Source organism: Anopheles cruzii, chromosome 3, assembly GCF_943734635.1.
Source record: "Anopheles cruzii chromosome 3, idAnoCruzAS_RS32_06, whole genome shotgun sequence".
NCBI classification, from domain to species: Eukaryota; Metazoa; Arthropoda; class Insecta; order Diptera; family Culicidae; genus Anopheles; species Anopheles cruzii.
The window spans coordinates 63685409-63698915 of NC_069145.1; the positions used below are offsets into that span (position 1 = coordinate 63685409).

Here is a 13507-nt window from a genome sequence, read left to right on the forward strand (position 1 = left end):
GCCACGATTGAGTGTCCTACTATCCTTAGTAAGCTATGACCTCTAGAACCGACCTGTCAAGTCTGTCCAAATCGCTTCACTAACTCGTATCGCACCCACCGTCATCATCGGCTCTGGTTTATATTATGCCTTCGTCATTTTTCTCGCCGGCTCAGCTCGGTTCCCAGCGCAGATCGATCGCCCGATTGGAAAGCCCCGCGATGAGAATGAGATCACTTCCGGACGCCGGTTTGCCGATAATCGTTTTTTCCCCACCCGAGGAACCAGTTCCGATACGCCGCATCGCATCGGCTGATCATCGTGGGACAACGTTCCGTCGCCGGTGGTTCCGCCGGTGCTCTAAGAACCGCCTCACGGAAGCGAATTGATGCGCCACCGCGGATCGGGTCGATAGCTCGGTAGATTTTCCCACAAATCGTCGTCAAACACCGCGCCGGGGCCGACTCGCGCGAGCTAATTTGACCGAAAAATTTCACGTAAAAGATCAAGAACCGTGGAATATTGGGCAGGTAGCACCGAGCACCGAGACAGATAATTAATTTCTCAAGCCCGCAGTCGTCGGGAGTCCGGACGGATCGATCGTTTGGATCGATCCGCGGGGATCCCTGACGATTCCATCGGAGGGAAGAAACACTCGGGTGAAGTAGAATTTGTTTCAGTCTTCATGCCCCAAATATGTACGAATGAAAGAATGAGCTTTAATGCCGATGCCGATGGGCATGGATGCGAAAGTGAGACATTTTGGAACCATCCCTGTTCAATTTGTTTCAACATTACTTAATGCCAATATTTAATACTAATATGTTGCGCCTTGTATTTGCTGTTTGTATTGTATGTATTTAGTTTTCATGGAGTTTAGCCTCTTATGATGATCATCTTCAGAGTTTATTGATTTTAATGATGACGTTCGCGTAATGTTCGTAAAACAAAATCGTTTAACACAATCTATTACAGCTGTGCAATGAAATCTCGAGACTGTTTGCCATTTAACGGTTAATTACTGTCGTTGCCGGTGACTTAATTGTCGATTAAATGGCGGTATGGCAAAATTCGATCTCCCTTTCGATGGTTCCGATGAAACGGAGTCTTTGAAATAATTTTTAATACTCGTTTTAATTAGTTGCGAGCCCGTGCCTTGTCGCACTAATTGCTGTCGGGCCCCGATTCAGCTTTGAGTGGTTGAGCCGACATAGCGTTCAGCCTCAGTGAAGATTCCATTGCGAGGCGCCCATCGGCCTGGGCCTACGAAGGACGTTGATCGTCAGACTTATCGAAGCTCAAGTGTCCTCGACCCTAAGGGCCTTGGAGTGCAGAGCGATTTTCTTGCACAAAACATCGCCATGGTTAAAAGTAGCTTCAATCGATAAATGCAATTTATTATGTTATCATATTTTCTTAACAAACACAATCGGAAGGCAGCGACATACTCTTCGCCACTGTAAGGATTATGAGAACCTGCAACTAGACCAACTATTTATCTAACATACTTCCAAGTGACCAATAATTTACTTTACCGCGCAACATTTAGAACCAATTAATATAGTAAATTAGGCATCAATAATCTAGGGACCAAAATTGTGGATCAATCAATCAATAGTAAAACCCATTTTGAACACTGTGTACTGTATTGAGGAGTACTGTGTACTCGTATTTACACATTTTCCCTCATTACACAATACGGAGATGTCGGACGTAATAAAAGCTTTTAAATCAATATCATTTTTCAACCTACGAATCAGCCTCCGGAAATTAATTCCAGTCTCGGAAGGTAGGTGTACCGTTCGCAGTTTAATGTATCAATTACACGGATTAACTTGCTACGCATTTCCCATCACGGAATCTACTGGATCGCAGTGTGGGTTGCCATAAATTTAAAGTAAATTAAAGTTGCACAGGTTTTCCTTATCTATTATCTATCGTCGAATTTTTCTTTGATGGCCGTCGTTTGCACGCGCTGGTAATGATGTCGTAAAGTCCAAGATTAACGCGAAAAATGCGTTAACTCAAAGTGACGGCCGCCGCTGGACCAGCGGGCGGTCGTCTGCGCAGGTATTTGCCGGAGACTGGCAGCTGGTCCGTCCGGTGGAACAGTGTTTGGTGGCGTCAAATGTGACGGCGATTGAAAACTATCGCCCGCGACTTACTGGAAAATCAACTTAACAACTTCACTAGGCTGGGGTCCTGCTCCTGGCTCCTGAATTAAAAATAAAACCGTATCTAAATTACTTCTCCTAGGGTTTCTGTTTACCAACATAACTTCTCATAAACTTTGAACCCTCTTCGCAGCATCAGCTCGGCGTCGGCCAGAGCCCCGGGCTTATCGTTCCGCTCGATCGGTATCTCAATTGCTTACCTTGTAACCGGGGGCTAATTTACGAGCTTAGCGCATGTTACTATTTGCGCCCTGTTTTTGCCCATTCTTGTTTGCCGCGCTTTGTCGTTCCTTCTCATTTCTGACTCGGTGGGTCCTTCGCTCAGGGAATGATGGAAGAATGACAGACCGACGGCGTGTCACAGAGCTTGCCAGACTTGCCTTAGGAAATTGAAGGAGTCCTTGGGCCTTAGGAAGAAAAAGGACAACCTCCAATGCTTTGCCGCCTTCAGGATGTCAGTTGGCAGTCAATCTGTCGCTCCTTCCATACTCTGGTCAGCACTTCGAAGCACGGGGACAGAAGTACGCCGGCTATTACTGATTCCTGGCGCAGATAGGATGTGTTCTCCGGCAACACATTACATAATTACGGTCTAGCGCCTCTGATTGATGCATGGAAGCGGTTCCGCGAAGCGTCTCTTTTAAAATCGATACCAATTCCTTCTTTCGTCATCAGAACGGTACCATTGAATGGCTTGCCAGGACTCAAGTGTCAAGCAAAGCTCATTATGACGCGATGGAATCGTTATGCATAAATTAAAATAGCGGCATGTAGGCCACGGTTCGTAGGCGAGATTTCATCTCGCGCTGAGAGGGGCTTCTCGAGCGATTCTGCGACGGTCGATGCCAGGAACTGAATGTCAGATTCTGGGTTCGAAGCTAATTTAGGGAACGACACGTTTTCAAATCTCCAGATCCTCCTTGGAGCATTGCTTGCTTGACCGTTTCCACGAATCCTTCTAATGTCCTTCCGTGCAGACAGGATTTACCTTTAAAACTAAGTTTTTTGAATATTCATTCATTCAAAGGGAATAGGGACACAGCAGTTAAAGTAAATGAAGCAAAATGAAACATTAAGTAAATAGTAAATTAAATTAAAAATAAGAAAATGATGTGGATAAATTATTTAATCCAAACCCTCACTATTTATTGACACGGGTTTATTTGCACTACATTGGAATCATTGGCGACTAAAAGTTTTGATTTTTCAAAAAGCCTTTCTCTCTTTTCCGCTATTAATAATTTTTGATTCTATTTTTGATAACTGCATCGTTTGTGTTATTGTTTGTTTGAATACGGTCGCCAAACTATTCAAAGTTGTCATTTAATATCTATCCAAACGAAAATGTAGACATTATGCTTACGCAACGTCTATTTCTGCAAAAAAATGCAAGTTTTGCACACGCCATAGAAGTTCTTGCTTTATAAAGTTTTACATCTGTCCGTGGTCCTTGGAAAGTCTATTCGAAGAATGCTCCAAAGTGATCCTTTGTACAAAAAGTTTCATGTACATGTTTCTAGTTTTTCAGTCATTGACAAAATGTTCAATTATTTTGATTTGTTTTCTAATTCTCTTCTCTTTTCTTCTAATAAAATTCCTGTATTTGTCCAATGAACAAAATACCTGTCGAAAATTTAGATAAGAGCATAATCAATAAAATGAATAATTATTGAATCATAATCCTTGCGCTAAATTATGTGCATATATTACATTTTGGTTGGTCGTGCTAAAAGATTGTCCATAAACAACGCTCGCAAAGAAGAACAACAATGTCTGTACGGCCAATTCCGATGCTAATTTTCGACATTGCCGTCGCTTAGCTTCCTGGAAACATGGGCAAATCGGACCGCCCGATAGACAGCCGCCAGAATCAACTGTCATAAGAGTAAAAATTTGGCCTCGCCAAACCATGTGCAGTCGATAGCCGGTGCAGATAATCAATTTGGAATATAAAAAACAGGAATAAATCAACCACCGAAATCCACCGAAAGCGTTGGCAGCTAGCATAAAAACGAAAAGAGATGCCTGCCCATCGATGTGGATCGATGTTATGCAAATGGAGTAAATCTCATATTTTCCGACCCTATGCACGGCGCGAACGGTACTGCCGGAAGCAATATCTCGGACCGAGCAGATACCGTGCGATATTGGAAGTGAAAGTGTGTAACGTGATAACATAACCCTGGGGGTGAAATAAAAAAGGAAAAAAAGCACATCGTGCATGCTGTAAAAACAAGGACCTGATATCACCGAGAATGGGGCAGACGAAGATGCATTTCGAATGGAAAACGAAACGAAATGAAGGGTCTACGGTTAACGGTTTGGCGGCGAAGGAACCGATCTGCATCTAATAAATCACATAAACTCATCAATCTGCGGTTGCGTTGGCATGTTCGTCGACTGTGGAGCGAAGGAAGGCAAAACAGTGATCGGTTCATAGATTGGTCAGAGTGATTCGTTGCTTCGCGTTGCTGGCCGAGTTTCCCCGGGCTTTGACATTGAGAAAGGACGAGGGCCGCGATTGGGCTGCTGGTTTTTTGACGATCCGATTCGATGACGGATTAGTCTAACGGTTGCTTTTTATAAAAAAAGCAATAATAAAATTCTTCACGTCCCGCTGCAGAAGGGTCGTACAAACAAGTGTGACCGATTCTGTGCGATTATTTGATAGGTTGGCAAATAGGCAAATCTGAACCAGACGTGGGCTAGGAACTCTCCTTTCGTGGAGTAAAATATTTATTTTCATAAAATTCAACATTTTTGCGGTTTGCCAATATGAATATAAACGACAGTCGTGGTAGCAACTATTTATCTTGTTCCCGCAGTCCAATTGCATTTGCTAGCTGATATGAATCGAACGATTGCGGATTATTAGCGAGTGAAAGCATTCAACGGCATATAGTATTTGCACAAGTACTTCTCGTGACCCGATCCGGGCCATTTGGTTGTTCAAACATTAGACAACTTTTTTTCTACCTTCCGAACTGGTAGCACTGTTCGCTCCATTATTCATTCATCGTTTCCATCGAAGTGCAGATTAGAGTTGGTTTCGGAAAATGTGCATTTCATCGCGATGGGCAGCACAGACGAAGTGACCTTCAATTCTTTGAACCATTTTCTAGTGCGAAGGGCGAAGGGAAAATTCTAAAGCATCAGTTGCCGGGAGGCTATTCCGGTGACACCGCTACATCCCACATCTAGCGATAGATGGCCACTCATGCAGGAGGTTATTATGAAATGTGTGGGCGTGGGTACTTGTTTGAATAGTAGTGGAGTCCTGACCGTGCATAATTGTCGGATTGAAATTATCAGATTAAACACCTTTCGATGTAGTCATTTGCCGTTCGACTCATTCAACATTCGCTTCTCAATTGATGTGCGAGCATTTTGTGGGATTTGAACGTTTTGTTCTCACGAAAACCACTAGTTTTCAATAAAAAATCATTGTTAATCAAGTCATATTAGGTTTGGTGATTGTAATTTTTTTTCTTTTGATGGGTGCTTTACGCATCGTGTGGCAGTTTCTTCTTTGATCAATACAACCAATTCATCGCGCTTTTTACCGCATCAAACAGTCGCAGTTGAGTTGCATTGAGCGAGACGCCACCATCGAAGAATTTTTTCGAACCATCGAAGTTCGACGCGGGGCAGTTAATAAATTCATAACGACAAACGGTAGTTGCTTTACGCGCTCGGAATGCAGCGCCTATCGCTGCCATCGGAAGCTTCTAAAGACCAGACAGTGGAGTAATTTTAGCGAGACTTATCACATTTCCACAATCCATCGCCATCGACCGATGGGTGCTGCCAGGAAGGCATATAATGCGTAACAAAAACGAAAATACGGAACCTTACAGAAATACAAAATAACTCGCTTCGATCGTGACCATAACGTCAAGCGAGAGAGCTCCTCGAAAGGATAAGTCAGTAAAGGACCGAGCGACGATGACGGGATGCGATGCACGCGTCAAATATTGGGTCGTCCCGAAAGTAAATTATCCTTTCTTTGAATGTAAGCTTAACATTTTACTTCGGTTATATTTAGCAAAAAACATTCCAAATAATTACAATTAGCAATTACATTCCATTTCTGCTTGTTACAAAGTGCTGCTACTAGGTGCTAAGTGTCAAATGTTGAAGTTGAGGTGTTAGATGTTGTCATTTCCATCGTTTGCAATTAATAGATTAATGGTTAACTAGAAGGTTTAATCCAGAAAATGGGCTAAACATCGCTTAGCACGGTCTCTGCTGATCGCTCATTCGCGGTCGCTGCTGATCGGAAGGAAAAAAATGTACACTATCAGTAACTACGAGGAAAACATGGGGAATTTTATAATCAACAAAAATAATGTATGGATAGTAAAGTAATCGATTGTTAGTAACCAGAGAAGAAACATATTTATTTATGAAAAACAATCGTCAATGTTTAGAGATACTGAACTCGAGATGGAACATACTTTTGGGGTAACCCAAACCGAGATATGGCAACAGAGAAAAAGTGCGAAGGACAGAAGGAGAAGCAAAACGAACAGACCGCGAGAGAAAGGGAGAGTGACGAATGAGAAGGACCATCGGGGATCGTTTGTTTTCTTTGCTCTGAACCGAACAATCGATGCGAAGGATTCGCACCAAACACGGAAAAGGAATGAAATTAATAACTCATAAGAACGCAATTTAAATAATTTTGATTTTTAATTAACCTTCGACGTCCGGAGGATCGTTCCACCTTACGCCGGGGCCCCCGGTTGGTTTTCGGTTTCCTTCTATGGGCATCGGAATGGAGATCGGAGTGGTCGGCGCTAGAAACGGTACTGCGCAAGGGGTGCATTAGTCAGCGCCCTCGACGCCACGCTCGTCAATGGTTTCCGATGAGACGAGGAAGATCTTGACGCTTTTTTTGGTTGGTGGCGTCGAGACGAAAATGGCATCCCTTGGGGACATTCCGCGACCCATGGGTGCGCGTTTGGAATCGAGAAGCAAAACCATAAAGCATCTTCCAGATTTCAGATGGCCCGCCATAGGACGAGTTTCATTGCCGCACCGTCGGTTAGGACGACACTTTTTTGATAACATAGTTACATTCGAAATAGTTGCTTCCAGGTCCAAGATAACTTTCTTAAAGCATTCAAACTTTCCAAAGCGTTCACTTTTGAAATAAAAATATGTTTTTATTATAACAGACAGAAATGCTTAATGTTACGGTGGTTAACGAATTTCTAACGAAACTTAACAATTGGTTGTAACATTTGTTTATGGCGTTAACGGAAGCTTAATTAAACAATGTAGCTTATTTTATGCATGCAATCAATAACGTTGAAACAGAAGTGATAGTGATCATCGATACTCTAACTGTTTCGGGCTTACAATTAAAGATATTAATAACGCTTAGGTTTATGCAATGTTTCACGTTACGCAACTACGCAACAATTACGCTTTAAAAAATATCATTATAAAATAGCAGCAAATCAAACATACGGTTAATTGTAATCTCCTCTTTTTTGTAATGTAGCCCGCTATTAAGTCTAATCTTTTTGTAAAAAAAAGTACTGATCATACATCTTACATCCGCCACAACGATCACGATACACTCTACACCGGCAGTATACGTTCGACTTCTCTTGGACAAATCACAGTTGATCTTCCCGTTCCAAAAATGACACTTTTAGCCAGAAAAGCGTTTCGGACCGAAGACTTCTTTCACTTTAGTGTTCTTCACGCCCTGCCTTGTGAGTCGTGACCTTCGCCTTCGCTTCGCTTCCATCCTTACTGCTACACAATAGAGCACGTTCGTTCGGCAACAACGCACTCCTATCGTCCGCACTTCCATCTCCGTGCTAACAATGTAATAATTTAGAACGGTAAACCTTTTAACTTAAATGTATAAATAGTCTTACGATTATGGCAGGCTCTACTGGAAACTACGCTACTGAACTACGTTTGCGTGTCGTTTCTTGGAACGCTTTGGATTGAGTTCATTAACTACCTAAGTATGGTTCTTCTAATCACGACTAATATCACGGGTTGAGTTCTCATCATCGGGAAGTAAAAGCTAATCGACACCGTACACCGCCATGCCAACGATCACACCATTCTTCCACAAAAAAATCCTATTCCCCCGGGAGGGCTCTTCTGTGCCGGGTTCAAGTCGCTCCTACGTCCTCCGTGCTACTTATCTTGATCGAAGGTGAAGATCGGTTTCTTCTCCGGCAGCAGGATATTCGGCGTATCGAGTGGCGGCAGATTGCTGAGCGTCTTCAGCTCCGGGATCGAGATGTTAAGCTGCCGTCGGATTGGTGTACGAAGCGAAGAACATAGATTAGAGCAAAGAGCGATGCTGTCAAATTATGCCGAGCTACTGATCGATCGGCTGAAAATGGCGATCGATGCCGCGATTGCTTACCAACTTGTCAGGATCGGTGCACATCGAGAAGCTATCCAGAGGGGACAACGAGCTGGCCCATGTTGGATCGAGCCAGAAGGGAAGATTCTGGGAATCAAAAAAGCCGGATGAAGCAATAAGAGACGGTACATGAATTGACAGGAGCGATGTCTCCAAACGTACCATCGCTGGCGGAGTGTCCGGTTTCGGAGGCACGCAATTTTTCGCAATCAGCTCTACGAGCGCCTTCCGTTTGCTGTACAACGACGTCAAGTTGGTCGCATCATTCCAGAGCTGAGTTCGACGTGGTTGGCGCCCGGTGGTGGCACTTCCGGCAACACTCTGCGGTTGAAGTGCCGCGAAGCAATTCTCATTACCGGAGGGCTGCAATGTGCAGCTCGTTTGAAACGCGAGCGGAAGCAAATCTTGGCCCTGTACCGGTAGGCCCGGCTTGGCTTGAGAGTCTGATGGCAGCGCCGCCTGACTTTGCACAACACCACCGTAGACGTTGGGGCAGTTATTTTCTTTGTTGAACCCAGCGGTGCCGTTTGCAGGCATCGACAGAGAGCCCGTACCGGCGTACCAGTGGGCCAGATCCATGTTGGGAGTCTGGTTATTGGCGTAATATGGATTCAGTAGAGGGCGTTGCTGTTGGTGGAACTGCTGCATCGGTTGCAAAGGTTGCATCGGCAGACCCACCGATCCGTGATGAAGCTGGGGAGGTCCCGGGGGTAGCTGCAGCCCTTTCGAAGCAATCGGATTCAGGAGCGACTGCTGCGGTGGCGGGTAAACGTGGTTACGCCAAGCGGGCTCGGTAGCCACCGGGTTCGGACCGGCCGATGCGGCCAGCACAGGCCGGAGACGATAGTCTACGGTCGGTGGTTTCACGTTTTCATTCGCGCCACCATCGGATAGTGGGGCAGCCGTCGAAGGACGATCTTCAACGTCAACACATACTTTCGCGAGGATGCAGTCACGGTTCAGCTCGATGTAGCTCCGCTCGTGAATGCAAGCCATATTGTTCGCTACAAACACATCCGGAAATGCGTTGATAACGGACGACAGATTCGGGAACCCTGCCGAGCCGAACGGGGAACAAAAGTAATTAATATTTCGCTCAAATTCGATGCGATTCGCCTGTCTCGTGTCTGTGTCGTAATATCACGGTCCTCTCGAGGAACGACTGGCAATTACCGAATTCAAAACACGTCCTCAAAGATACGCCCAAGGTTTGCTTCAGATCGCACACGTTGATCGGCGCTCGCTGCTTCACAACTTGGACCAGACGTAGGACAAACTTCATCAGCGGTGTCATTGTCACCGTCGGAGAACCCTTATCCATTTCCATCTGCAAGCAAATCACAGAAAACGGTTCCGTGTCCGAGTTAAGCGAGGCATTTGAGGAGTAAACGGGGAACATTTCCTACCATGACGGCGTGTTTCATGCTCGCAATTTGCTTCTCGGTCAAGCACTCCTTAAAGCGCTGCTGATAGTCACGCACCAACTCCATCACCGGCACGCGGTCCTTCTGGGAGGCGATCAGCACGACGCACACGGCGTAAGTGCGCATCCGGAAGGCCGAGTCGTCCAAGTGGGACACCACCATGTAGTCGCCGCCGGACTCAAAGATGTCCGTGTACGGTAGGGCCCGCATGGCATCGAACATGGTGCTAAATCCGAGCGAACTCGGCTGCAACTGGTATCCGTACTTGTTCTTGTGCACGTTCAGGATCCCGCTGAGCCGCACCATGGTGCTGGAGCTTCCCGTGCAGTGGCTGATGATCTCCTGCACCTGCTCAGCGAATATTCTCAGCGCCACGTGATAGTTAAGGTACGTCTTCCGATCTTCGTCGTTGCTCTGTTCCATCTGAAAGTATCGATCGATAGGCAATCAGTCCGGCAGGACCACTGGCTCCTCTACCACGGCAACAAAACCTCAATGAGTCCACCGAGTGCTTCGAGCAGGTCGGACAGCTTCATAAATCCGTAATCACTGAGCCGGCACTGGTAACCGAAGTGGTAGTGGTACGAGCGGACAAACTTTTTGAACAGGATCGAGAACTGCGGTGCCTTCCGGAACAGTTCCACCGCTTCGCCGGCAAAGACGCACGTTTTCTCCATCTCCGCTGCGGTTTGTTTACGCTTGACGATCGAGATGAGCAAGTCGTTGTCGTTGCACGCCTTCGACACGATCGAGTTGCTGTAGATCAACCCATCAACGATGTCGTACAGTTCGCACACCCCGTAGTCGGTCACATCGAACAGCCGGTTCTGGGCCAGCGAGAACATCATCGGCAGCTGGGACAGCAGTAGCGACTTGCTGGGGCGACCGCGCAAGATCTTCAGCAGGTCGTTCGTGAAGCGCCGGATCTGCGTGCGGTGGGTCAACGTGATGTGACGGTTTTCGCCGTCTCCCATCACTTGCACCACCGGTGAGAGTGCCTCGAACAGCTCGATCAGTCTGGTGTAGCCGTAGTCCGCCACCCGGCACTGCTTCCCGAAGTGACCGTGGTAGGCCGGGATGAAGCGCGTGAAGCGCATCGTCGATTTCGGTGACATTTTGATCAGTTCCACCACCTCGCGGGAGATCTGCTGCAGGAACTCGTTCGAGGGACTCACGGGCATGTAGCGCATATTCACGGACCACGCATCTACGGGCGAAGCCAAATGTGCACGGTCAGCGTGAGGTAAAGAAGGTGTCCTACCAGTACACTGCGGACTCACCATCGTTGTCTTTGGTAGAGTTAAGCTCGTGGTCCAGCCAGGAGATCACCTTGATGCCGAAGCTGTTGTGCGTGATCTGCACTCCGCGGATGCAGCACAGCAGATGCTCGAGCGGAACACCGTTCTCGTTGGGCACGATTTTCGCCTGCAGCTCGTGCTCGATGCAGTACAGTATGCTGGCCACCGGGATGTCGTTCTTGTGAGACTTTAGCAGCGAGTACACCAGCGCCTGCAGCTGCGTGATCCCAATCATTACGCTCGGTAGTGGCTCAATCTCCTGCTCGGCCCAGCCCTTCTCCTTCTTCTGCTTGAAGTGGTACATACAGTACGGAACACTGTGCTGAGACGTCTCGACCAGCGGGTTGTTCCGGAGCGTGTCGACCAGCTCCGGTTGCAGCGAGATGTACTTCTCCTCGTTTTTGTCGGTCGTGATCGTGCACACGTCCTGCATTCGGTACAGATCTAGCACGTTAATCGACGACTTGAAGCGCGATTGAAACAGCTCCCGGAACCGATTGATCGGCAAGCTGTAGAACGGGACATCGTTCAGCAGACCGGCCACCTGGCAACGCAGCGCCGACGATTCGGCCGATGACGGATCTTTGATGTACGACACAACCATACGCTTGTGGCCGATCTTTTTGCGATGCAGATTGGCCACAACGTGTTTGGCACACTGCAAAAGTCACCAGTGCAGAGGGAGAGAGAGAGATGCAGTAAAATAACAATGCCCTGGGTGCCAAATGGGCGCTGGAGTTGCCGACGAGTTACCTGTGCCGACGGAACCTTCACCTTCGCCAGCGAAGGGCTTTCGATGGTGAGCGATATAACCGGCGTAATCGGTTCGAGCTGACACAACAGATACTGGTGCATTCGGTGCTCATCAATTGTGCCATCGAGATTGCTGATCTGCAGCGTGATTGCTTCCTTCTGTTCGCGATCGGTGGCTGTCTGCTCGGCCGGAGGGACCGATGCCGACAGCACCGAGCTCAAACTCGGCCCCGGTCCGCTCGTGTTCATGGCGCTGCTATTGTGACCGTTACTGCTGCCGGTACACAAGCTATCGGTCGAGTAGTTGCTCTGATGGGGGCTACTGCAGCCGCTAGTGTTATTGCTGTAGAACGTCGAGTTCTTGCCCGAATCGGAACCGCTACTGTTGAGCGACGAGTTCAGCGACTTGTTTGAAACCGCCTGAAAGCTACCGCTTCCTGGCGGGAATGAAGGCTGCACTAGATGATTCGGCGGACAAAGGTTGCTTTGGTTAATGCTACTGGGTGCACTACCGTTGCTAGGCCCTCCGCTCAAGCCTCCGTAGTTGCGATTGGGATACGGGGTGTAGCGCTGCTTCGGGTGGCAGTTGCCGTACACCTGCGATACATACGGCGCAGACTGTAGCCAAATGTAGGACGAACCCGGAGTCCCGAAAATTGGTAGCAAAATTGAGAAAAAATTGTATTTTTGGGGAATGGAGTATCACCTAGCCTGACTGACCTGATAGTTATAAAGCTTCATATTATAACCCATTTGGCCGTTGTACGACTGCCTAGTGTTGTACATCTTGGCACCTTCCGCTGCCAAGTTGGCTACCAGGTCCGGAAAGGACCTCATCTCGTAGAAACTGTTCGTCATGCTGTTGTTCATGGTCACACACGGTGAATATGGTTGGAGGTATAGGAGCTCTTGGAATCACAGGCTGCAATAAAAAGATGGTGATCAATTGCCGGTTGAGCAGAATTCAGCAGGGCCCGGCGCCATTTTAGGGACGCCATGCGAAAGCGTCACCCAGCTTACGTACGCTGCGACCGGTGGGGTAAACGTCCTCTCAATACGCTTATTTCGTGTACGGATGTAAACGAAAGTGTGTAATGTTAAGTTCACTAAATAGAAGCTTAGTGCTCGCTCACAGATCTGGATGAGACAAAATCACAATTCCAGATGCACTCTGCACAACACCGTTTCTCAAACAAAGACCAAAACGGAACCGGTTACTCGTAGGACGAACGGAATTAAAATGTTATTTTTGAGGCAGATACCGTGCCGCTATTGAGCAACAACGAAAAAAATCTAACAACCGAAACGCCTACAGAAACTAGAAGTGCAAAATCTCAAGCTTTGCCACACGACAGTGAACAGTGACACAATTCCGGATAACTATCACTCAAAGAACACAGGTTGATCGAACGAGAACCACAACGCAGTTAACACCGGGAAGACAGAGGATAGGAGGTTGTGTAAAACTGATCAACTTAA

The 13507-nt window shown here is 47.0% G+C and overlaps 1 protein-coding gene across 1 annotated transcript; it reads right to left on the reverse strand.

Moving 5' to 3' along the window:
- Positions 1–8318: 8318 nt before the first annotated feature.
- LOC128270762 (meiosis regulator and mRNA stability factor 1) lies at positions 8319–12889 on the reverse strand. The gene is made up of 9 exons (XM_053008180.1): positions 12749–12889; positions 12029–12646; positions 11258–11933; positions 10469–11184; positions 9960–10400; positions 9727–9880; positions 8716–9608; positions 8554–8640; positions 8319–8432 (listed from the first exon to the last, which is right to left on the reverse strand). Exons 1-9 carry the CDS (start codon positions 12884–12886, stop codon positions 8319–8321), a joined length of 3837 nt encoding a protein of 1278 aa, XP_052864140.1. The 5' UTR covers positions 12887–12889.
- Positions 12890–13507: the final 618 nt, after the last annotated feature.